This window comes from Mesocricetus auratus, unplaced genomic scaffold (genome assembly GCF_017639785.1).
Source record: "Mesocricetus auratus isolate SY011 unplaced genomic scaffold, BCM_Maur_2.0 Super-Scaffold_6730, whole genome shotgun sequence".
Classification (NCBI taxonomy): domain Eukaryota; kingdom Metazoa; phylum Chordata; class Mammalia; order Rodentia; family Cricetidae; genus Mesocricetus; species Mesocricetus auratus.
The window spans coordinates 91,058,596-91,084,751 of NW_024429184.1; the positions used below are offsets into that span (position 1 = coordinate 91,058,596).

Consider the following 26,156-nt stretch of genomic DNA (forward strand, 5'->3'; position numbering starts at 1 on the left):
CTCTGATTGCTCAAAGTACTCATCAAACTTTGATCCCATTGAGATTTAAGCTTCCAGTGTCTTGGGGAAGAAAAGACAGCACATTGTGCTTCTAATTTCCCAGTCACTGATGACAAGGCTCAAGAGCTTTTCACAATTTTATTGGTCATTTCTGTTGCCTTTCTGGAAACTCTTTCATCCATTTTTTCTGATACATAATTCTTGTTTACTCTTTAAGCTTTTCATATGTAAGTAAGTCATCACCTCTCCTCACTTACATTGTAAATATTTTTCCTCTCTTTGTGGTTTTACTTTTTACTTTCTTGGTAGAAGTTTGGAATTCTAATATAGTAGAAATTATCCATCTTCATTATGGTTTGGCTGAGCTTTCTATTGCCTATTTATGGAACTGACCTTATCCCAAAGTCACACTCTCCTCAATCATCTGCAAAAAAATTTTTAAATGTTTTATCTTTTCTATAAAAACTGCCAAACCCACATGGATTGACTTTGGGTGACAATGAACCTTAGAAATTAAATTTTATTATGTTTTATGGCAACTCAAGGGCCACTAATATGGTTTGAATCTAAAGTGTCCCTACTGAGCTCTTGTTTTGAAGGCTGCATACCCAGCACACAGCACAATTCTGAAAGCTGTAGAGTCTTTGGGAGGGGAGCCTGATAAAGAGGACTAAGTCACTAAAGCTTGGCCTTTAAAAATTAAACCTGAAGGGGACTCTAGTTTCTGTCTAGTTCCCTGTTTCCTGTTATGCCATCATTTGCGGATTGTCACTACAGGCTCCCTTCACCATGCATTCCCTGCTATGCTGGACAGAGACTCCCCCAAATCATGAGTTTTTCCTATCAAGTATTTTGTCACAACAATGAGAAAAGCATAAAATAAACTATAGTATAATTAAATTTATTTGCCTTAGTAATTTATTTTGGGGGTACTTTCCTAGCACGCAGAGAGCCGAGGACATACACATGCAAAGACACACTGGGTTTTATCATTTACTTCACTGATCTACAATCAAATTTGTATGTATTTATGAAATTATTGTTACATTGTTTTATGAGACTGTTGATTTCTCTTGAACTAGTTACTGTGGATTTATAATAGCTTAGATGTATAGGAACAGAGCTCCCTATTTTCGCTTCCTTTCCGTAGGGGTACCATAGCTTGTCTTTATTGATTTTGATTGTTCATTATACAAAATTAAGAAACCACTGTGCCAAGGAAAACAACCAAAACAACAGTGACAAAGATCTTATTGGTGGTTTGCTTTGGAATAAAACTTAGGTCCTCACAATATTATATACTCCTTTCTATTTCATTAGATAGTATAAGATCTCATTTTCTACAATGTCCAATTTTTAATATAAGTCGTACATACGTCTATTAGGATCATGACTAAATACTTTATATTTCATACTAGTATACACACTGATGGTTAAAATTATTTAGCTCCTATGGTTATAATGAGGATTTATTTAAGGTACCTAAAACCTTATATATTATTAGCAATATATGTATTTATTGAATAAAACAAATAAGTCACATACTCTGTTTATTTGTGCTATGTTAATTTTGTAATTTTGCCTGCTTAACCTATGACACTGAGATTTTGGTGGTATTTACATAAGATATGTATGTCAACTGAGAACAGATATTTAACCCATGGAATTGTTTTACCCACAAAAGATCTGCATGCTTTCTTTTCAACTCAAACCTCACATGGGATCAGTAAATATTGTGATTTCTTCAGTATTTCTTAAGTTTCCTGATAGCTTTGACAAAGCATCTGTTTGCTGTAACTACTGACGCTGTTTATGTTTTGTCCCATTCCTGGGGATTTGTGACTGTTAGGACAGTGCTCTACCACTGGCTAATCCCAACCTGATACCTTGTTCAGTATATTATTTCTGAAATTTGAAGAACTATCATTTTTAGATGAAAATCCATCTACTTTTTAAAATTCTTGTAAACAATACATAAATGTGTCTAGTAAATCCTTCCTACCTCCTAATTCTTTGACTATTTAGTAAGTTGAAACTGTCTTAAACAGTCTTTGAAGAAAGGAACTTTATTTTGCTAAATTTGCTGTAACTAAATTGTTATCTAAGTAATAGTACATGAACCAGTGAGATGGTACAGTGGGTAAAGATACTTGTCTCCAAGCTTGACAACCCACATGATGGAAGAAGACCAGCTCCCTAAAGGTGTCCATTGATTCCCACGTATGTGCCATGCAATGTATCCATAAACACATAATGGACACACAAACAAATAAGTATAAGACATTTTAAAATAACTGTGCATGGTGGAACAATCCTTTAATTTTAGCCCAAGGGAGGCAAATGAAGTGGAGCTCTATGAGTTTAAGGCCATCCTGGTCAATATAGGAAGTTCTGCGTTGGTTTAACTACATATTAAGACTCTGCCTCAAAATAAATAATGAATAAGTAGTCCTCACATGGCATTTGTTAGCCAGTATCTACTGTGGCACACTTAATAATAATATGGCTTTTAGGTCCAGCTTAACCTCCTTAATAAGTTTTGTCAAGTATTAAGAATTCTTATACAGAAAAAATTCCAGATTTACACAATGTCATGTTTTACTTATGTTGAAATAAACAGTAGGTTTTTCCCCTTTAGTCACATGTATACTTTTTAAACCATATCATAACAGTCTATATTAATAGACTATAAACCTTCAAAAAAGATCAGCAAAGTCATCTTAAATGTCACAGAAGAGCAAAAACTTAGATTAAGATAAAAAGAAACACCATAAAGCTACGTTACACTCATTGCCTCCATCGGCATGTAGTCACCACTCAGTTGGCAAAAGACACAATTATTCCTTTCTTAGCAGAGCTTCGTTATTGTAAGCAGGCAACTTGTATATTGAGCAGACAGCAGAGAAGACTTTTGGTGGAAGTGGTAGATCTCAATTCTCATGGGACACTGAATTTTCAAATGGGACTGGACACTGCTGAAATTTCAGCAGAGAAGTAAAAGAATCACTATTAAGGATGCTAAGCTTGGGCTGGAGAGATGGCTCAGCTGTTAAAGGCTAGGCTCACAACCAAAAATATAAGGATGCTAAGCTCAAACTGCCTATAATGGTGATAAAAAGCAAAGTTCGAAGGCTTTCCAAAAATATGAATGAGAAAATAAGACAGCCAATCATATGTGAGGAGAATAAAGATAGTAAGAAACTGATGAATTCTGGATACATTTCTAAGATGCAGCCAAGACTTCTGATATAACTGGTTAGTAAGAAAGATAAGGAAGGATTGGTTACAAGTTAAAGAAAATGAAGAAACAAACAAACAAAAGAAAATGGTCACCCGTTATGCAACTGTTCCTTCTGGATTGAAGATTTCTCTCCTGGGGGTTGAAGGAAGCCTAAGGCTGCTGCAGGGACGCTGTGCACGAGACACCAGTGATACAGACCTCAAGAGTCACTGTCATCTGTGCTGAGGAGAACATTTGGGTGAAGAAGCTGCCACTGAGTCATTCATGCTGCTGTCAGTTCCCCTCACTACATTACTATTAGTGACCCCTAAAAAAAGTACTGCTTCACCCACCTATCTGGACAGGCTGGAACCGTTAGTTTTCTCAAAGCCTAATCTTAGGTGAACAGATGTGCTTTTATTTTTATTTTTTATTTCTTTGGTTTTTCGAGACACGGTTTCTCTATATTGTTTGATAGGCTGTCCTGGAACTCACTCTGTAGACCATGCTGGCCTCGAACTCACAGAGATCCGCCAGCCTCTGCCTCCTGAGTACTGGGGTTAAAGGCATGTGCCACCAATGCTGGCTCAGATGTGTTTTTATGTTCTTCCAAGAAAAATCATGGAACACCATTGATGGAGACAGATAAAGGCATAAGTAGAACTGTTTGGGATGGAGAAATCAGGAATGTTTATTATAATTGAGTTTTAAGGATATAGTATACCTTCTAGTTTTTATACTGTAAAAGGTGGTGGCTTTTACTTTTGGTAGTTTTCTTTTGCAGATACACTGTGAATCCAAATTCCAACTTCTAAAACACATAGACAAAAAATTAGTTCTGGTAGAATTAGTATTAAGGACCTACACCGCCACTGATAGCATCTTTCTGGAACCCTAGGTTTCTGTCAAACATAATTTTAAACTAGCTGCAGAATTAGCTGTGTTTATGAAGAGCTTGGTACTGCTGAAGTGAAACCTTTGCTTAATGGAGGTCATTGATGCAAGCTACGTGGGGCTGAGAAATCAGTTGTAATCATTAAAATGGTTCCTAGGGATCAGCTTGTGACACATACCTACTTTATATGGTGCTGAGGATTGAACCCAGGACTTCATGCATGATAGGCAAGCACTTTATCAACTGGGACACATCCTCAGCCAATGGGAACACATTTGGAAAGGAGCCATTTCCTGTCTTTATTCTACAAATATATCTAGGAACAATAACACCTAAAGTTTTGAAAGAACTTTGCCTCAGGTGTAGGGAGATGGGCGTGGTCAGTGCTTCAGGTACTTGAGATCTCTACCTACACTCTGTGTATTTTCCTAAATACTTTACATGCACTGGCTACTTCCTCCTTGCAGTAAGTCTGAAAAATAGGTGCAATATGCTTCCTACTTAAGGAAACAAACTCAGAAAGAACTGAAGGTCATGCAGCTACTAAGTGATTAGGACAAGGTTCAAACCAAAGCAATTTGGTTTCAGAATAATTAAACTGTAATAAAAATGGCTGAATTATCTAACTAATTAGTTCATAGGGTAGCATAAGTGTCATTTATTCATCCTGATTAGTTTCCATTATCTCTTCTTTTTGAAAACTTAACAAAAATGTATAATCTGTGCATTAAGATAATTTAATGATCAGAACTCCCACAAAGCACTCAATTTAAAATAACTATAAAAGACTATATATTTCTTTGAGTTTTTCTAATCTGGCTATACACAAAAATTACCCATGAAAAGGTATAAACTATCACAGATAATCAGATGTGGGGTACACTCCTATAATCCCCAAACTCAGAAGTTAACACAGTAGATTGTAAATTTGAGACTAGCTTGAGCTACATGATGAGAATCCATATTAAAAACACAAGAAAGAAAACAATGCAGATACCAAAATCTCATTTTTGATTCTGTGAACAGAAACTCCACTGAAGGTACGAACACCTTCATTGTTAAAACACCCTAGTTGTGATTTGAGACCAGTGCCACAGTGAAGAGTCATTGCTTACATCCAGAGCAAAGGCAAAATTTAGAGAAGGGAGGGAAGTGTTCAAAATAAGGTAATGATGAGAAAAGCTGGAAAGGGACATGAAACGCTGAGATACGGTGTTAAGGAGAAGAAAGAATAAGATGCCGAGCATATTAAAACCCAGAGTTAAGGGGGAAAAGATAAGTATGTGATCTCTACAGACAGAGCAGTAGTTCAATAACACAAATTGGTGACTGAATAATGGAAATATCCATCCTTTGTCCACTGTCTACCTTTTGTGTGACTGTTGCTAATTCTTGTAACTTGTGAATATCACTAGTTTTTTTGTAACTGTAATTCAGTGATTTTGGCCTACTCTTGCTGATACAGTATTTGAGACGGATGGCTGCATGTGTGGCAGCGGTAGGATACCTTGCACAATCCCCAGCATCACAAACACATACACACACACACACACACATACACACAAACACACACGCACGCACGCACAGGTAAGGGATTTATTGAGATCTAGCTTAGCTTTCTTCTAATTTAAATATGTAATAAAATTTAGGAAAGAGATTCATTATAAAATCAATCTCAATCTATATTAATACATTCACTTAATATGCTCTTTAGGATTAGAAAGCACAGGGAGTATCTGGAGGATTACTTTCACCAAGGAGACTACAACAAAAACATGCAGCACTATGGCAATATAAAATTCTGGATACAGATTCATAAAATTAAAACATTCCTTTGTTAGCATCTATGTTCTCATTTGGTGGCACTCAAGTTCATCAAAAAGATTATAGTTCTATATTGTTTTTAAAAGTTATGATGACTGAAAACAATTATTTTAACCTCTAAACTCAGACATGACCTGCACATCCTTCTCCAGGGTCTATCTAGGTGAGTATGCATGACCCTCCCCTCCAGAAACCCTCCCCGACTGAACACATGGAGCTCATGTTCCACATCCAATGCTGCAATCTATTGTGGCCACCCCTGCCTGCTCCACAACCAATCTCTAGGCTTCCACCAAGCCTGCCTACAACAACTCGCTCCCTGCCACTCTACTGGGCCAGATCTAGCCCGACAATCAAAGCATGAATCAGGATACATATTCTACACACCAGCCTGAGCTCTGTGTCTACCCAATTTCATTCCATCTAAGCCAATTCCACACTCTAGGCCCACACTCCAGCATATCCTTTCTTCTGCCTTAGCCTGCTCTGCTCACAACAGACACGGAACTAACAAAAAAATAAGTACACATATGTCCAGCTCTTATCACAAAAACACAAACCATATGAAATATCAAGTGTCTCTCCTCCAAACCTAACAGTCATGGAGAAATAAATATTAGCCAGTGAAAATCACCTAGATGAACCCCAGGACAGAGCAATTTTTTAAAAAGCCATAAACTTCATCAAAGAATTCAATATGTTTAAAGAAGTCACAAAAGAACAGTCCAATGAAAGTAAGAGAAAGGAATTTTGGAAAATAAATGAATGAGTGATGCCGAAGAAAACACAAACATGAGGCTGAGAGAAATGACAAACACAATCTAGGACATGAAAACGGAAATCAGTCAAGAGATACAGGCACTGGAGAGGACACGAGATGGAAGGAAGATGGAACTGAAGAGTCCTATAATTCAACTAGAAAATTCAATGGAAAATCTTAACAAGCAGAATGAACCAGGTAGGAGACAGAAAATCAGGTCTAGAAGATAGAGTACAGGATCCAGATAAAATAAGGAACGGATATGAAAAAATAAAGGAAGCATACAGAAAATGTAGGACATCATGAGAAGACAAAACCTTCAAATTATAGGCATAGAAGAGGGAGAAGAATTCCAAGTCAATGGCTTAGATCAGACCTTCAACAAGATCATGAAAGAAAGCTCCCACAACCCAAGTAAAGATGCACTCTTACAGATACAAGTGAACAAAGAATACCAAACCGAGAAGGCCAGAAAAGAAAATCCTTCCATTATATCAGTTAAAACACCAAATATGAGCAACAACAACCCCAAAACCATGTGTCATATATAAAAGGAAGCCATCACAATAGCAGCTGACTTCTCAATTGAAACTCTGAAAGTCAAAGGATTCTGGAGCATGCATTCAAATCCTAAAACACATGATGGTCAACCTAGACTAATACGCCCCACAAAACTATCTGCCATACTTGACAGATATGTTAATCACTGCTCCATTACTGTGAAGATATGCCCACGATCAAGGCAAGGCATCTTATGAAATAAAGCATTTAATTAGGAGCTTGCTTATAGATTCAGAGGTTTAGTCCATTATTATACAGTCACGTGCCGGAGAACAGTTGAGAGCTATGCCCTGATCTGTATGTAGAGAGAAGAGGTCAAGGGGTGGGGTGGGGTGGGTAGAACTGGGCCTGGGCTTGACATGGGCTTTTGACACCTTAAAGCCCACCCCCAGTGACACATATCCTTCAACAAGGTCACACTTAATCCAATAAGACCTCACCTTTTAATCATTCTAATCCTTTCAAACAGGAAGCATTCACTTACAACCCATTGGTAGTATGCTTCATACTATGTCAGTTGAGAAAGAAAAATATTTATCATAATGTGAACCAGGAAATATATATAGAGGTGGAATTAAAAGGTCTCTTTCCTCTAGTCATTTCTGTTATGACAAAGAGGGAAACTAGAGAACATGCAAGAACTTAATAAACTGCAGTAGAATCTGGGAAATCTATCTACCCCTACTCCTAGGAACTGAGGACTCATCTGCAGAGTGCTGGAGATATTAGTATTTCACATGTCTTAGCCCCTCTGCAGGGTCTGCACTAAGATGCGAAAAGCAGCCTTATATCATATCCTCTTCTCAGGGACTTCTGGTTCAATGACTAAATGACATATAAGTTACTAAAGTTGAGCCCTGGTCCCTAGTAGAGGGAGGTCTAAAAGGTCACCCAGTCCTAGGGTTCCCTAAGATCAGCAAAGGCTTTCTTTGCAACAGAAACATAGTTCAATGTCTCTCCTACCCTATTCTCCTTCTTTCCCTCCCTTCAAGCTATTGATCCCTGAAATAGTCCTGGACACAAATCAACTTTTGAGTCTGCTGCCTAGGAAAATGACTTATGACCTCAGAGCAACGTAAAGAATCAAATGAGAGATCAAAACTATTTACTACAGAATAGCCAGCATAATTCTACAATTACAAAACGAGCAGAGGAGACCAAAGCACAAATGGAGCATAAGCTCTAGGAGTTAATACAATGAAAAATGTTCTAAAATAGTCCAAAGTCTCAAATGTGTGAAGAAGAAGAAGACGAAGACAAAGAAGAAGAAGAAGAAGAAGAAGAAGAAGAAGAAGAAGAAGAAGAAGAAGAAGAAGAAGAAGAAGAAGAAGAAGAAGAAGAAGAAGAAGGTAGTTCTCCATTGATTTAATATAAAACAAGAGAAATTCATCATCACAAGGAGGAGAGAGTAGGAGGAGATGGAAGTGAACTTTCAAGGATGCTTGATGTCTTGAAGCAGACTTATTGGGCCAAAGGGGAAGTTAAAGATAGAGTATACTGCAACCAAGATGGAACTAAACTGCTCAAGGGTTTAAGTTAACAATGTAACCTAATCTAGGGCTCTTACTAATTTCAGAGTTTTTCCAGATTTTCTTTAATGTTACTTCAATAAATATATAAGGTTTAAGGTCAAGATGCATGACTAATTGAAAGGAGCGAAAGAAGATACAGGGCATTTAGGTATATGTTTCCAAACAGCAGAGTAAGACTTAAAACGACAAATTTAATCAAGCTCTCCAATCTGAAAAATAACGTCCCAAAAATCACTTGTAGGCAAGTCCATCTTTGATGAACACATGAAGGCAAAAAAGCAAGTCCATGATTACTTTTATAGTATTTTATGCCTGGGTTGCAAAGACAGCTCAGTTTGTAAAGCGCTTGCTTTGCAAGCCTGAAGACCTGTTAAATCCCTAGAATCTACATTCAAAGAAGTCAGATTTGGAGAGATGTGGTTACAATCCCAGTTCTGAGGAGATACAGATGAACAGCTGTCTGGGATTCACTGGCACAAGTCCAGGCTACCTGCCAAGTTCCAGACCAGTGAAAGCCTTATCTCAAAGAAAATTATTTAAAGGCAGATGACCCCTGAAAAATGATAATCAGCAATATCCTCTAGTCTTCATATGTATGTACACACATATGCACACAGTTCCACATACAAGTGCAAACACATGAAAATGCATGTGCGCGTATACGCACACACAAATATTTTGACGATTCAAATAATATAAGGTGAGTCTAATTTTAAAAAATTAGGAAAAGCATTTTAGAAACAGTTCTAGCCAGCATTACACTAATTTTATTTGACATAGAACTTCTTGCTAGAAACCTCTGAAAACCTATCATTTGCTGTTAATGAAATATTGATAATTTGCCAAAGAAACAAAATCTTTATCTCTTACCATACCCATTCCAATACCCAAAGTTCTCAAAGAGTAAACCTGGCTCTAAAACACTTAGACTGTTACAATGTCTGGGTAACTTCTAGTTGTCATCCTTGGGACAGAGGCGCATGGACAATGCAAAGTCTCTTCTACAGCCAGAAATACACATTGAGACCCTTTTACATGTACGTTCACTCCCTGCTTTTCAGAAAAGGTTTCAGTACTGACACTGTGATGGCTAATCTTTTTTGCCAACTTGACTACTTCTGTAATCAACTAAAAGCCAAGTAGTTGGGTACACTTGTGAGGGATTTTCCTGGATCATTTGAGGTAAGAAGACCTACTCTAAATTTAGATCATTTGAGATCAAAAGACCCACCTCAAATTTGATCTACACCTTCTGGTGGAAGCCTACAAAAGAAGGGCACGACAGAGGAAAGTTGTTGCTTTTTGCTTCCTTGCGCTTATACTCTCCAGAAAGTTCACCTATCCTGCTGCTTAGTCATTACTTCACTGGTATTGGATCCTAACTTCTTCAGAATCCCAATCAAGATTGAAGACCAACTGAGACATCCAGGCTCATGAACAACTAACTACTGGATTCTTGGCGTTTCCATTGGAGTCAGCCACTGTTGGACTAACAAGAAAGACCACAGCCTATAAGCCACTCTAATAAATGTATGTATGTATGTATGTATGTATGTATGTATGTATGTATCAGGTAGTGTACATGTACATGTATTCTCTCTCTGTCTCTCTCTCTGTCTGTCTGTCTCTCTCTCTCTCTCAGTACTGTTTTCTCAGGAGCAGTGACTCTCAACCTTCTTAATGATGTGACCCTTTAATAAAGATCACCATAGTGTGGTGACCCCCAACTATATAACTATTTTCACTACTACTTCATAAAATGTAAATATCTGATATTCAGAATATGTGATATGCAACCCCCAAAGGAGTCACAAATCACAGGTTGAGAACCACCGCTCTAGAGAAGCCTGACTAATACAAGTGGAGGTACTAGAGAAACACAGGTATAAAGGTGTTTTTTAAGTATCTGGAAGAGACTTTCCAATTTGTTGACATCTACAGTTACTGAAGGCTCTCTTAGAAGTATGTAGAACACTTAAAATTCATGGTGTGAACTGTTTAAAGAACTTATTAAGATAAATATCTTAATAATTTATCTAATTATCAGGATACCTGATTATCCTGATACACCTACTGCAAGGAGCAAGGAATTTAGTGACTCTATACATGACACTTTTTGACAATTTTTGGAAAATAATGGTGCTGACTGTTTGCTTCTAGCATCTCTGGAAAGAATGAACACCACAATAAAACCAGCCAACTTCTCTCACCAAGGAGACAATGACAAAGGAAAAGAATGAACTCAGTGATATAAATGACAGGCTCCAGACATGCAGTCTAAAGGTTTCTTAGTGTGTCCTGGAAGAGGATCTTCTCTACAGCAACCATGGAGCTCAACTAACTGAGGAGATCAGGGCCGTTACTGGAGAGTCTGCCTACTATGTAGGTACCACTCAAAGTAGAAAACTGCAGCATTAGAACACCATTCTGGAAAAACCCTTACAGGCACCAGTGAAAGGCCACCGTGGACCAGCTAGTCCACAGCCTGTAAGACATTCTAATGTATCTTTTTAATATCTATTTTAACACAGATGAATTAATTTATTCATTCTTTCAGTTCTGGTCCTCTAAAGAACCGTGGCTACTATGAACATTCTTTAACATTCCTTATTAAATTATCAACTTATCAGGTCTTAGTTTTTCAGATCTCCTTTTCTCCTAACCGTTCCTCTTTTTCTAGTTATAGTTCTATAGTTTGCAAATGAGCTTATTACATTTAAAATAAGACATATGGAAGCACGTGAATGAATCCCAGAATTGTGTATACACAAATCATGGGTAAAAAACGTGTCACTGGGTAACAGTAGTACTCTAGAAATCCTGAATAATGAGATACAAATTAATCCATGGAGCAACAACCAATAAATTAGATGAAACCAATCAATCCACTAGTTTGTGATGTTTCTGCATTTAGGTACACATTTAGGCTGTGGGAAAATGATCAATATGACTGAGAAATTATAAAGTATATTGGATGAAATTAGTCTTTTCAAAGCATGTAACCAACCCCAAATGATAGCATGTTAAGAAATATCAATGAAAGGTTTTAAAAGATGAATATCCTGTTTTAGTTTGTGTTTTGAGACAGGTTGTCTGTATATAGACACAGGTGTATACAAATGATTACATAGTATAGTCTGGCCTTGAACTCAAGAACCTTTCCTTGGCCAGTCTAGTGCAAACACTTTTTTTTTCTCAAGGTGGGGTTTCTCTGTGTAGCTTTGGAGCCTGTCCTAGAACTCACTTTGTAGAACAGGCTGGCCTTGAACTCACAGAAATCCACCTGCCTCTGCCTCCTGAGTGCTGGGATTAAAGGCTGTACCACCACCACCTAGATTCAAAACTTTTAAGACACAAACAGTTTGAAAAATAATCATAATCATATAAGTTTACCAATGATCTCTTCCTCTAAACCTGTGAGGGTAAAATTTTCTCTATTCAGGGAAAAAATAACTGACTTTTAAGGGAAATATTTTTTTCACATGGTGTGTGTGTGTGTGTGTGTGTGTGTGTGTTTGGATGTATTTCTTTCACATGTATGCACACCTGCATGTGTCTGCATGCACACATGCATGAAAGTGCCCTCAGAGACCAGGGACGAGCACAAGGATGTCCTGGAGCTGGAGTTATCAGGGGTTGTAAGCTGCCTGGTGTGGGTCTCAGGAACTCTGTTCCTGTTGGTAGAATGGCACGTGATCTTGTGGCTGAGCCATCTCTCCAGCTGATCTTCATGTGTTTTTAAACAGTGCACTCAACATGTATAACAACAACATATTTAAACATAGTGTTTAAATTCAAAAATCATCCAAATGGCAACTTGTGAAAAAGTTTAAACATATATGATCAACAAAAAATATGGAAAGGATAAAGCAATTCTTTCACTTGATACGGAGATAAACAATAAACCAGTTTGCAAGCCACCTGATAAACCCATGAACATTTTCCTATCCTCTAATACCCAAATGACAAAATTTCAAGTAGGGAAAAAGGCGTGTATCTAAGTACTGGGTCATTTGGAGTGGCAGACAGGCGAAAACAGGTCTGCCCAGGGGTTTATGAATGGAAAGCAGGGCCCTTTAAGAACACATCAAAGATGAGCAGGCTAGAACTGAGAAGCAGGATGGGAGTAAGGAACACTTTTCAGGGAGGTAATGTGGTACTTCCAGGTGGAGAACAGAAAAGGCCTGAGTTTCCAGGTTCCAAGAAGACTGAATGCAGGCTCAGTTCTCACTACCTCCTCACTGAGCCTCTACGAAGAAGTCTTAGGTCTATTTAGAAGATGGAAGGAGGGGAGTGGGTTAAAAAGGAGTTTTTCTTTTTTTTAAATGATAGAAATAAATGGACCATGTTCATTATACAGCCCTCTTTTTCTGGAACCCCATAATGGACAAAGCATGAGCTCCGGAAACAATAAGCAATATTAAAATAAGAAATACGATTTGTTGGAGGTATGATTTCACCAGGCCAACAAAGCCTGCCTGCATGTTCCTAGCTTTGATAAATGGAGGGAACAGAGGCACCAGGTTACAAGATTAATTATGAAGACTAAGATAATGAATATAGTATCAGTGAGTTGCTTTAGTGGGGTGGTATGATTTCTCTCTAATCTCAGTGTCAATAGGAGTCAGGAGGTTATCATCAGTAAAGCATTCGTTGGTGAATTAGAAATCTTGAAGAAAAGGTGCAGAGGAGAAGCTAAATCTATGGACCAGGTTTATAATCAAAGCAATGAATATGGCAGTTCAGTTGTACAGCAAAAGTATGAAGCACAGGTTCAGTGAAGCTCTGCACTGTGATGCTTAATAAAGTACCATCTATCTTTTCCCTCTGCATAAAGGTCAAACTCCGTTGGTATTTCGTTATACAAGAATATCTTGTGGAGGCTGGGGAGATGGCTCAGTGGTTAAGAGCACTTGCTGCTCTATTCAAAGAACTGAGTTTGGTTCCCAGCATCTACATCAGGGCCCCACAACTGCCCCAGGAAACCCAATACCCTTTCTAGCTTCGATGGGAACCCCTCAAACACATGTACATACACATACATACATGCACACATACACATGAATTAAAATAAACACACAGGGCTGCAGAGATGGCTCAGCAGTTAAGAGTGCTTGCTCCTCTGCCAGAGGAACTGAGTTTGGTTCCCAGTACTCAATCTAGGTAACTCACAGCTATCTATAATTCCAGCTCCAGGGGTATCTGATGCCTCTTGCCTCCACAGTCAATACCACCCCCCTACACACAGGTGCGCATGCCTTACCCATGACACATACACGTAATTTAAATAAAAATTGACTATAAAAATAAATATTTTTAAAGAAGAACATCAATATGATCAGTAGTATTATATGTTTCCTTTAATGATGTCACAATTCAGAAGGAATTGGTGACAAATGCTTTTAGTCCCAGCACTCCAAAAGAGGAAGCAGGCAGATCTTTGTAAGTCCAAGGCCGGTCAGGGTTATACAGTAAGACCTTGTTTCAAGAAATAAAATAAATAGGAAGATGTACCAACTCATTAAAACTATATTTTGCGCTGGGCGGTGGTGACGCACGCCTTTAATCCCAGCACTCGGGAGGCAGAGGCAGGTAGATCTCTGTGAGTTCGAGGCCGGGCTGGACAGATAGTGTCCAAAACAATACAGAGAAACCCTGTCTCGTAAAACCAAAAAAAAAAAAAAAAAAAAAAACAACAACAACAACAACCAAAAAAAACTACTTTTTTTTTCAGGGTTAGAATACTCTGGTCTTACCTGAAAGACTTCTGACACCAAGTACCCAAAGGCTCATTACAAAACACCTTAGACCCATTGCTGCCCCAGCACTCACAGGGCTGCAAGACTGTGAGAGCTAACTGCAATAGTGGAATCGGTTTAACTGTTACTGGATTTTTTTTTTAATTACAGAGGTCATTCATGCTTTTTCCATCCTGTATTCCACTCCATCTCCAACTTTTCAAATCTTATCCTATGTAAGTGACATGGTTTTTCAGGAATGACTGAAAATAGCCTTTGTGAACTAGGATGCCTGGGGAAGAGCTGTGTGTGAGAACACCGATCTACTGCTTAGAACTGCATTGACATCTCGAGGTCATTAGATGCGATCCGGAGGCTAACTGCCTTATTTTGAGCTAGCTGTACCAACCTAAATAGCCATTTCTTACCTAACACAGTGTCAGAACTAACACACTGTGACTAAGACAGTGGTTCTCGGTCTTCCTAATGCTGTGATCCTTTAATACAGTACCTCATTTTGTAGTGGTGCCAAACCATAAAATTATTTTCATTGCTATTTATTATCTGTATTTTGTTTGCTGTTATGAATGTTACTGTAAATAATTTTGGAGGTAGAGGTTTTGCCAGAGGGATCTCAACACACCTGTTCTGGACTAAGAAATTAAAAAATCTTTTGGAATCTGTTAACTTAGCAGACTACTAGCTTTTATCAACCTCAAAGCTAAGAATGTCATCAGATAACCTCTGAGGACTGTAACTGATTTGCTGATTTTGCCAGCAATATACTTTTAAATTGTCTCAATTTATTGCTTTCTTCTTTCTGTTATTGTAAACCTCATGAAACTACTTCCACAGGAGAACATGGGACCTTCAGTAACCTAGCTCCATGTTCTCTGGGCCATGGTCACTCAAATTTGGCTACAGAAAACTCTCTTTAACTATTTCCTTTGAAGTGAGTACTCTGTGCAGACATATGTGTGTGCACGCACGGATCCACACGAGTGCATGCGCTTATGTGAGCATGCACATACATGTATGTGTGTGCACACTCATGTATGTGTGTTTGCATTCGTGCGTGTGTGTGCACATGTGCGTGCATTTGTGTGCACACTCATGCGTGCGTGTATGCTCACACATGCACTTTCATAAGTTTTGGAGAAGAATCTTGATCAAAACTTCAAGAACACATATCTCTCGTTCTTTTAGAGAAGCACTGAAAACGCAAAGTTTTAACTTTAGAATGAAATTCAGACCATTAGAACTAAAGAGAATGGGCCCAGACGATTGTACTGTTTCCTGACTCTACTTAGTATTACAGATATGATAAAAACTGAAGACATATTCAATATTCTGACATTCCACTGAAAAAGAATATGTCTAAAATTCAAGATAATCATCATCAGAAATCCGAAAACTTACAAGTATGTCTGGCCAGTGAGTAGTTGGAGCCTCCACTAGTCAAACCAAATCCTTCAGGAATCTGACTAGAGCTCCGAGGTCTGGTCAGCAGTTTGGGTGGTTCAATTTCAGCTCCAAATTCAGCTCCTATCACTCCCAGAAGGACAATAGCAGTGGCCTGCTTCCTTCTTTCTTCATAAGATGTGGAGATTTTTTTCATTTGTGGGACACTTGATAGGCAACCTGAAAACCAAATATATAGGAGTGCAAGTTAAAAAAATATTTTAAAAAAGTATGTGTGGTTAGAGAACATTCTAGACTATGCACTTCAGAAAGAATAGTTGTTTTCAGAAAATGGCACTGGGACACCAGGGTGGGGCAAGAATAAATATGCCACTGAAACAAAGAGATGGAAACACCTTGTTAATAGCCCTAAATCTTTAGATGTTTATTCCTTAAAATACACTAATTCCCTAAAATTTCAGTTTTTCCCCCTTTCCTATCATGTGTAATCTTAGACCACATGTAGGCTGTTTTTATCATGAGACTTCCCCAGTATTAGAAAATGACTTTGTAACTTCTAAGGTTATGAAAAAAAATCACATCTCATTTCTTACATCTCCTATAAAACTAAGAAACATTTTCCAATCTATACTACAACATACATTTTCCCACTTCACAGCAATTTTCTGTTTTTAAAGACAGAAGTACTATTTATTAAAACATTAATTAGGCCCTAATTAGAAGAAAGCATGTAAAAGCTTCACAACACCGAAAAGAAGAAATAGCAGTAGTCTCTTGGTCTGTGTTTAAAGGACCTTAATTCCAGACAATGTCACACTGAACGGTTTGATGACCCAGCTCTCCATGCGTTCACTGAAAATCAACCTCATTTACGTATTTAACTGGCAAAAGGAGTAGGAGCACAGTGCACCTAGAATCTTCTTCTACGGTACTGCTACTGCATGTTTTACTCTGCAGCACACAGTATTCTGGAACTAGGGAACAACCCGCTCCCCTCCCCCACGTCTCAGCAGGCGCGTGCTCCACAACAATAGTTCAAAGGGAAGCTCTATTCTGCAGTTGCACTGATTGTTCTGTCAGCTGACCTCTGCAGAAGGGAATTGCTAACTGCTGCCTTGCTCCTTAGCTGACAAATGAATGATCGCAGCTCCATCTATTTTCACTATGGCTGCCTCTAGCCCAGGTGCTCAGACAGAGAGCCCGGTGTGACATCTTAGATCAAGATGAATTGGCACAAACTCCTGATCCAAGATTGTTTTATACCATTTAATTTAGTTTCTTCCCCTGCTTGGATGAGCACAGCTCTGGTTATGGATTTCTATTCTAATGTACTGAAGCAGGCCCTGAAAGAAGCCGATGAAGCAGCGGCTAGAGCAAGGGACTGCAGGGATACTGATCAATAGGCAAGGCATTGACCCCAGCCGCTCGGCCTCTGCAGCGCCAGGCTGGAGGGGGAGGGGCACAGCAGCACACATGGTCAGCTTCCAGTAGGAAATTAAACAAGGGGCACTTGCAGAGTTCCACTCTCACCCTGGCCCCCCACCTTCTCTATGTTCCTTCTGTTTAATTACCTCAATCTTGTCTTAACTCCCACCCCTAGGGAAGGAATTAAGACTTTACACTAGTTTAATTTGGTACTTTCTATCCGCCATTTATACATTTTATCCCTAAACTAATAGTAAGTATTGTAACAGGTGCCCTCTGCTAAGTGGCTGAAATATGAAATCTTAATTACATCACTTGGTGTAATTTAAAGTTTGGCATGTGCCGGGCCTCACAGTAACACTGTCCCAACAAGTATTAACACTATTGGTACTGAAATTCAGCATTCAATTTTTATAAGCACTCGGATGTAAAAAGATACATCATTGTGAAGAAGGAAATAGAAAAAGAGGAGACACGAGCATCATGAGTGATGCCATAAGGTGTCAGATGCATCCCTGGAACTGTGCTAAAAATAACAGCAAGCCCTCATTTAGTTCCTCAGATTTGGAAATGTCTTTCCTTTATTGGTCTGGCCTGGATTTTCTGCTAAAAAGAAATAATGTGTTAATTAGCTGCAATGCTTTCCTATAAATGAAGCTACCAATCTAACAGAGAATTTGGAGATATTAAAAATAATTCTTTAAAAGTAAGCCTTCCTACAGTTTCATGAAAATCTGGTTTTGGTGTTTTTTTTTTTCCTTTTTTTCACAGAGACATGGCTCCATTTAATCATGCTAAAGGGTGACATAGAGATCCATTTTGTTGACAGGACGGTTGATCACCCTATCACAGTAAGAAAATTAATACCTTCAACTAGCCTGTGCAGAAAATAGAAGGAACCGGATGGTGAGGGACATAAATGTTCTATATTGAAGTTGCAAACAGAAAGCACAGTCTGTGTGAATATGATGTTTCCTTACTTTTAGCAGAACACAGGGTTTGGATTTTGTTAAAACAACTATTGAATACATAGGGTTTCTCAAAAGTACATAATTGTCTTTAGACTAAGCATAATTGACTCCAGATTTACAGGAACAGGAATAAACACTTTGCTTACAGCTTAACTAGAGCACAGGTAAAATATCTGAGAAGTTTAAGCTATTAAAAGGGCTGCAAGATATTGATTACTTCATTTAAAAAGCAGTCAGAGAGTGCAACCGAGAGGTCAAGATAAATTTAACAATTTGAAGCACTTTACTAAATAACTCTAAAGATCATGTTAATTGGCTTTGTGCAGTTCTGGGGTAAAATTAATTTTATCCTAGCTTACAATAAAAGGATTAAAAGACATATTAAGTTCTTCGGCTTTAACTGGAATAGGAATCAATGGATTTGAATTAAAGCTAAAGGCGGTTTTATGAGAGATGGACTACCAGCAGATACTTTATATCTGCAATTAGCCATATATTGATAGAAGGTTGTTATTGTATTAGATATTAAAACCGTAGATAAGTAGATACCACCAATTTACTACTCTGACGAAATACTTTAAGTCTGTGGCTTGTGCTGGGAAAACCGTTTTTAAAACACCGATTCTTTGTTTAGGTCTGAATATCATCATCCTTTCTTAGTTGACTTTTAGCTTAGTAAATTCTAGTTAAAATTAATGGACAATGTGCTTGAATTCAACTGGGATTCCCTTCAAACTGTTATAACATGTAAAAGAAGTTGCACTTCACAAACATACCACTAAGATTTTTAACGGCACTACATTAAGACTAGGCATAGAACAGCAATTTTTGTCAGAAACTTTTGGTATACAATAGAGTGCAAGTGACACTCATAATAATATGAACATTTTATAAATCTGATATGAATTAAATGTACTAAAAATCCCTCATTTTGGAAATTCATAAATATCTGTTTATGGTAGACAGAAAGATAGTAAACGTTTTTTACTCTTAATAATGCCTTAGAATCACATGTGTAAGAGAAAATATGACACCGAACACAGTGAAAATAATTTGCACTTAATAAAACATACATCACTAAATAGTTTATCTTTGATAAAAAGAAAACCAAGAGTTATATGTGGCAACTAATGAAAATATTTTAATTAATTTGGATTAAGCTAGGAACAATTTTCAATTCTGGTTTCTACAGGTTAATTTTATTATATGCAATAAAGTTTACTTTGCTAATATTAGGCTTTAATAGTTAAAGAAAAATAATGTTTTACAATGTCTGTGTCACATTAGAATGGTCCTGGGATGCCTCTCAAGTCTGTGACTATGAATCCCCAGAGCTACAACAGGTTTCTACTTTCTGAATAATAAAAAGTTCTTCTAAAGTTTTGAATTTACCTACTTCTAGCTTCTTAAGCCTGAAAATGTCATGTGACAATATTAGCAAATATTGACCATAAAAAGGATATAAAATGGTACACCCAGTGAAGTTGAACTGAAAATGATGCATCATAGTGAAATCTGCCATCAAGAGGCTTTCGAATCAGATTTCAAAAAGGTGGTTAAATGGTCTCTTAGATGTACTTTAATCAAAACCATCTTCCTTTTGACTGACTCATATCTTAACTGATGGACCTGGTGCCTAATGGAATATTAACAATTTATTTTCATCACCATTATACTTTAATTCTCTGTATGTAGATACTCATATATGTGATTAAATCCCCACACGTAAGTATTCACATTCCTAGTGAGGCTTTCAAGACATTATATCCGAGAGAACTGCAAATACAATTTTGAGATTGTAAAGTAGGTTGACCACATTTTAGAATTACATTTCAAAACATTGAATCTGAGGAGTCATCACCCTCAACTATTTCTACTTAAGATTAACTAAATAATTCTGTATGCATTTGCTACTCTTAGGATTCCTTAAGATGGACATAATGCAATGTTAAAAAAAATCCCAAACTTCACCAGATATGAAATAGAAATCTTCCAAATAGGCCTTAAAAAGGCTTTTTAATAAATAGATTTTAAAATCCTTAAAATAAGCAAAAATCTTTTAAGGTAAAACAATCTAGTTTTGAAGGAATTTATAGTATGCTGATTAAATTTCTGCTATCTAGTTTACTACTTCTTTTTTGAATATTTCAAAGTTGAATTTATTAAATGAGAAAAGCATAGATCTGTGTCTAGAAAGGACTTCAAGTCTCCAAGTTACTAAGGCAGAATCTGGCTTCATGGGGTCTTGTGGGGGATCTGAAGGACCTTTTATTGTAAATGCTACAGTTTATTTCCTTGTCTGAACCATGTGATCCAGTGAGAGTATTAAATGTTATCTTCATATTCTGGAATAAGTTGGAATGCTCAAGTTTATACAACACATCACAAATAAGTTGTAGCAGGAAATATATATATATATAATTGCAGGGGAATTATTGGAAAGTCATGTATGCCTATTCCTTTGCAAATGAAGAAACCTATACACGTTGGAAGTGCTCTACATCTTTCTACCCTATTAAGAAAAAAGGAAAAACATAGGTAATTTAAAATGCCTGTCACACAGCACTTGCATCATTTTCAAACTTCATGGTATTTGTAAGGAGGAACATGTGAAGTGTGAACGTCCTAGCAGTTCCTCCCACTGTGTTAAAAAAAAACCACTATAGTTGCTTTGCTTTGTGATTTATCAGCCATCATGCTCCTCAATATTTGTGGAGTTGAGGCAATATGCCCCCCACATATAATGTGGCTTCTGCTTTTGTTGCAGCTGCTGCACCACTGCCCACTCAAAACACCAGAGTAAACAAACCTGACATTAATTTGTATGCATGCACGATGGCCCTCTGCTGGAACACACTGGGTCCTGCAAATGCCTATATATAACTCAGGCCACTCACTGATTAAGCTATTTTAAAGTAATGTCTCTGAAAAAAAGAAATTGTGTATTATGTGTGTGCATTTAAAAATGCACGAAGGCATTTCCTGCCAAATCAGATCTGACCATGTTAAAATTACTTTTTAAAACAATTAGTGTTATCGGGGTCCTGTGCTAATTATTTTGATAATTAGAAACCTTAAGCCACTGCTGCCTGTTGTGGCAGTGCATGCCAGTAGGCTATGCCCAAGAAAGCTTAACCACTAAGAGCCACTTGCATGCTTTGCCAGCGATTCATGTCAATATTTCATTTCTTCACACAAGAACTATTATGCTAGTTTCTATGATCTGCATTATTCTATCTCCCTGCTATTCAAAAAACATAACAAAGCTAATTAGTCTTCTTGTCTCTACTTTTACTTCAAACAGTCTCACTTTGTGAAAAACAAAACAGAACAAAACAAAACAAACTGTAGGGATTTGAAAACACCTTAAATAACTATGAGCTCTAGATCATTAATTAAAAATATGTAGGCAAAAAAATATGTAGGCAATTATCCCAGAGAATGTTCTATTTTTGATTCCACTCACTTTGCGAAGTTAAATTTAAATATATAACCAAGATTGTTTTGAAAGCTGTCCAAATTGTTAACAATTTTTCTTGAAAAAAGAGAACTTTCAAGAACATGTTTATAAAAATTGTACAGATTTGAAAACAGCAAATCATTTGTAGAGATAATCTTTTCTCTTTACTGTATCTCTAAAAAACCCAACTCCTATGATGAGATGTACTTAAAAACAATTAACATAGAAAAGTTGTGTTTCTGTAACAGAATGGGGAAATTTTGAAACAACAATTCCCTGGATGGTCAGAGTCTACAGAGAATTTATACCTGTTCATTACAGCACAGTAAAATAAACTGTTACACCTGGATCATTTTTATTCATAAAATGACAAAGCACTTATTGGATTCACATAAAGATTACATCAGTAGCATAAAATTGGGACTAAAGGGATAACTGCTTTACACCACCTATGAGGTGTTAGCAAGGACATCTGTTTACATATGGAGTATTTGTAGTACACTTTTTTAAAATCACTATACTTTTATTACCAATAATGAAAAGATGGTATGTGACTAAAAGCTCCTACTTGTTAAATGCCTGTGTGGAGGAAATTGGAGTTTCCAGGGACTTCTTGCTGCATTTGCTTTAGAAAAATCATACAGGCTGCATTCCCCCTCTGCTGCCCATGCTAGGTAGGAGGGATGAAATAGCAGTTAAGGAGAACATAATTGTATTACTGGGGGGATAGCTCAGTTGAGGCCCAAGTTTTCTAGTGAAAACTTCACCCAGTGCACAAACAGCAGCCACACAGAGCTTTCCCCAAGATGCTGGGACCCTAGGAGTTATTACAATGTGATCAACTTTAACATGCAGTATAATTCCTGAGAACTGAATAAGAAATGTAAAGAATAAAAAAACTTAGAAGACATTAAATATAGAAAAACAGAGAACTATAAAAAATGTAAAATTCAAAGGCAACTTGAGAATTTTTAAAGAATCATGTTAATAAATAAGAAGGAATACAAACACTTGAGTTTACAGGAAAAGGCCAAAGTGATGAGTGTCCATGCTTAAAATCTAAAGGGCCACTGACCAAGTATTGACTATGTGCTCTTTGCGATCACACAGCCTTAAAAAACTATTCTGTCTTGAGCCAAAGGAATACACATACTGTTAAGTGGCCAATTTTCATTTTTACCACAGATTTCTAAGGAATTTCTTTCAGGCAGTATGAAGAACTGGGTAGTTTCACTCTACTACATAGTTACACAAAATTGTCATTTCTACTCTTTTCCTATGTGTAAGATTTCATCATTTCCCAGCACTCGGGAGGCAGAGGCAGGCAGATCTCTGTGAGTACGAGACCAGCCTGGACTACAGAGCAAGTGCCAGGACAGCCTACAAAACAGTACAGAGAAACCCTGTCTCGAAAAACCAAGAAAAAAAAAAGATTTCATCATTTTTAACTGAATGTAGGAGGAAAAAAATATGTCCTTATAAAATTATTACATATGGCTTTAATTTAAATTAACTTATTGAATTATTTTACACATCCTCATTTTAAGGCATTGTTAATTAGATTATCAAATTAATTTCAGCTGTTATTTGGCTTTTTTTCCGGGGGGGTTCTCTGTGGCTTTGGAGGCTGCCCTGGAACTAGCTCTTATAGACCAGGCTGGTCTCAAACTCACAGAGAATCGCCTGCCTCTGCCTCCAGAATGCTGGGATCAAAGGCATGCACCTGGCTATTTGGCATTTTTTTCAAGGACTTTTTGTTCATAAAGTTTTGCTTTACTACAAACCTATACTACTCACTGGCAGCATGTGCAGACATCAAAGCTGACTCTCTTCCATGCCGCTGCTGTACCTGATTTCCCTTTTTAGCTCCATTGAGAATATGGCTATCAGCTACCAACCTGCAGCCTCTGGACCTTGGAACTTTTCCAGGGCATTGTGAATTCTTCTTAACACAATGATGAGAGACACAGGAATAGCTTAGTCCTCGAATTATTGTGACCATAGATTGGGAAATATGTCATTCATGAAATGAATACTAATAAAAGTTTTATACCAGCCAGGCAGTGGTGGCACACGCCTTTAATCCCAGCACTCGGAAGGCAGAGGCAGGCGGATCTCTGTGAGTTCGAGGCCAGGCTGGACCGATAGCCTCCAGAACAATACAGAGAAACCCTGTCTTGTAAAAACCAAAAAAAAATAAATAAATAAATAAAAAGTTTTATACCTCAACCTATATATGTATATAGTGAAATACTCAGGTTGATAGATGTGATGCTAGTTTAAAAGCAATCTGTTTCTGCTACAGGCTAAAACAACAAATTATACTAATTTCTTCTTTGCTAGTTCAAGTCATCAGGCTACCTAGGAGTTAAAAAACATATGTAGTAATGTTGGTAAACACACATATCAAAGATGGCTGAACTATTATTTTACTGAACTATCAAACTGTTTGAAAGGGGAAAAAAAGAATATCAAGTCAAAAGAAGAGAAAAAGTACTGAGAGTTTTCACCACCACCCCACAAGACTACCAGTGTTAATATCATAAGTTCTTACACAAGGACTCAACACAGAGAAAAGCAATCCAGAACAAGGTATAATTAAAAGTCCTTCAAAATATAACTTGTTTTTTCCATCAGCAAGAGAAAAGGTGATTTCTCTAATGCTTTTTGTCCAATGTTGATTTCTACAAAATAAACAATATTTTCTTATTAAGAAAATCACCTTAAGATATGCTGAAAAAAAAGTAATTCCCCATTTTAAAAGCCACTATCAAAAATTCAAGCCTATTTTTAATTTTTAAATAATGGATCTAAACAAATTCTACATTCTATTTAAGGAACATCAAAAACCCGCTAACATTGTATCTGTTGCGATGATATAATTATAAGCACATCACAATTATATTCCAATTTTTTAAATTAAGAAGACAAGTATTATTAAAATTTGTAAAGGAAAAGAAAGGAAGTCCAGACCAGGATGTAAACCATCTCATGGGTTCAGGACATAGCTGGGGGCTGCAAGTATAAAGGAAAGAGAGGTCCAGTCGCTGTTGTAACCTAGTGAAAATAAACATTTGAAAGATAGGCAAAGCAACGAGGTTCAGTGTTTGAGTGACAAGGTGAAGGGTACAAAGAGTGGGCATAATCCAGACTGATATCTAGGAGCCTCACTGGCCTACATATTTGCGCATAGAAACTCGTTAATATTTAACACCTGACCCAATGTGAATTGCTAGTGGGTGCTTTTAACACTATATAATTTTAAATGATTTTTTAAAAAAAAACTAAACAAAATTAGAGAAAACTTAAGGTGAATTTTCACCTATTATACATAATATTAAACTAAAAATTTGGATAGGATTCTCTATCAAAAATGTGAAGTTACTATAATGAATTTTACATGGAAATTCAAAGGGAATATGAAAACATACTAAAAATATGACAAAGCACTTAGCATAAACATCATAACCATCCAAAAACCCAGAAAACAAGTGCTTTCACAGAAAGAGACTCCACCTGTCATCTAAGGCACCATCAACTGCCACAGAACAAGTGACTTCAAATACAACAGAGAGTAAGGGCCACTAATAAAAAAATATAAATTTGAGTCTTAGTTACTTCTGCACAAATCTTCCTGTCAATTAATGTTTGCTTGCTGTTAGAATACATCGAATGTTTTTCAAAGCCATACACCAAACTCCAAATATTGGAAATAATTCACAATCACTTCTGCGAAAGAATTGGTGTGAGCCGCCATAAGGGTTAGGACAATCATTTTCTACTGCATAGCAGTGCTATTCTAAGCCGATAGTGTGTTTAAATCCACACCAATGAAATCAATATGGCACTGTTCTATTCAAGGTGAGACCAAATAAACCTGTCTGAAGCTTTGAGAAATAGGCTTTGCAGTATACTTTGAGTACTAAATGCCTCTCGGTCCAGAGATCTGTCATTAAATAATCATTAGCCATCATTCACTCTTCCTAAAAAGCTTAACATCTAAACTTGTTCAGCATCCTCTAAAGCATTAGTATAGACTAGCAAGTAAGTGCTCGTCAGTATGTAGATGTTTCAGTCACTGTCTCACACTGTATTCTCCCATCAAAACACTGCCAAATATTAACACACACTGTGGATTAGCATGCAAAGGCGACAAGTGATTAGTAAAGAAGACTTCAATGTAATGATCAGTTGGGTTAGAAACAAGACACTACCTCAAAGAGCTACAATCAAGTTATTCCAGATCGTTCTATACATATAAAACCCAGTGTCTTTCCTACCTTTCAGCATCAACCATTATTTAGCTCCTCAAAGAAATCACGCAGAATTAGACCTATATCAATGAGGA

General features: G+C 37.2%; 1 protein-coding gene across 2 annotated transcripts in view; it reads right to left on the reverse strand.

Annotated features, from left to right (window-relative positions):
• Positions 1 to 26,156, reverse strand: part of Wdr7 (WD repeat domain 7) — a 253,422-nt gene that overhangs the window by 92,543 nt on the left and 134,723 nt on the right. For both annotated transcript variants that reach the window (XM_013116796.3, XM_005074662.4), the window contains one exon: positions 15,950 to 16,171. In XM_013116796.3, the coding sequence (XP_012972250.1) occupies positions 15,950 to 16,171 (222 nt within the window). The remainder of the gene's footprint in view (positions 1 to 15,949; positions 16,172 to 26,156) is intronic.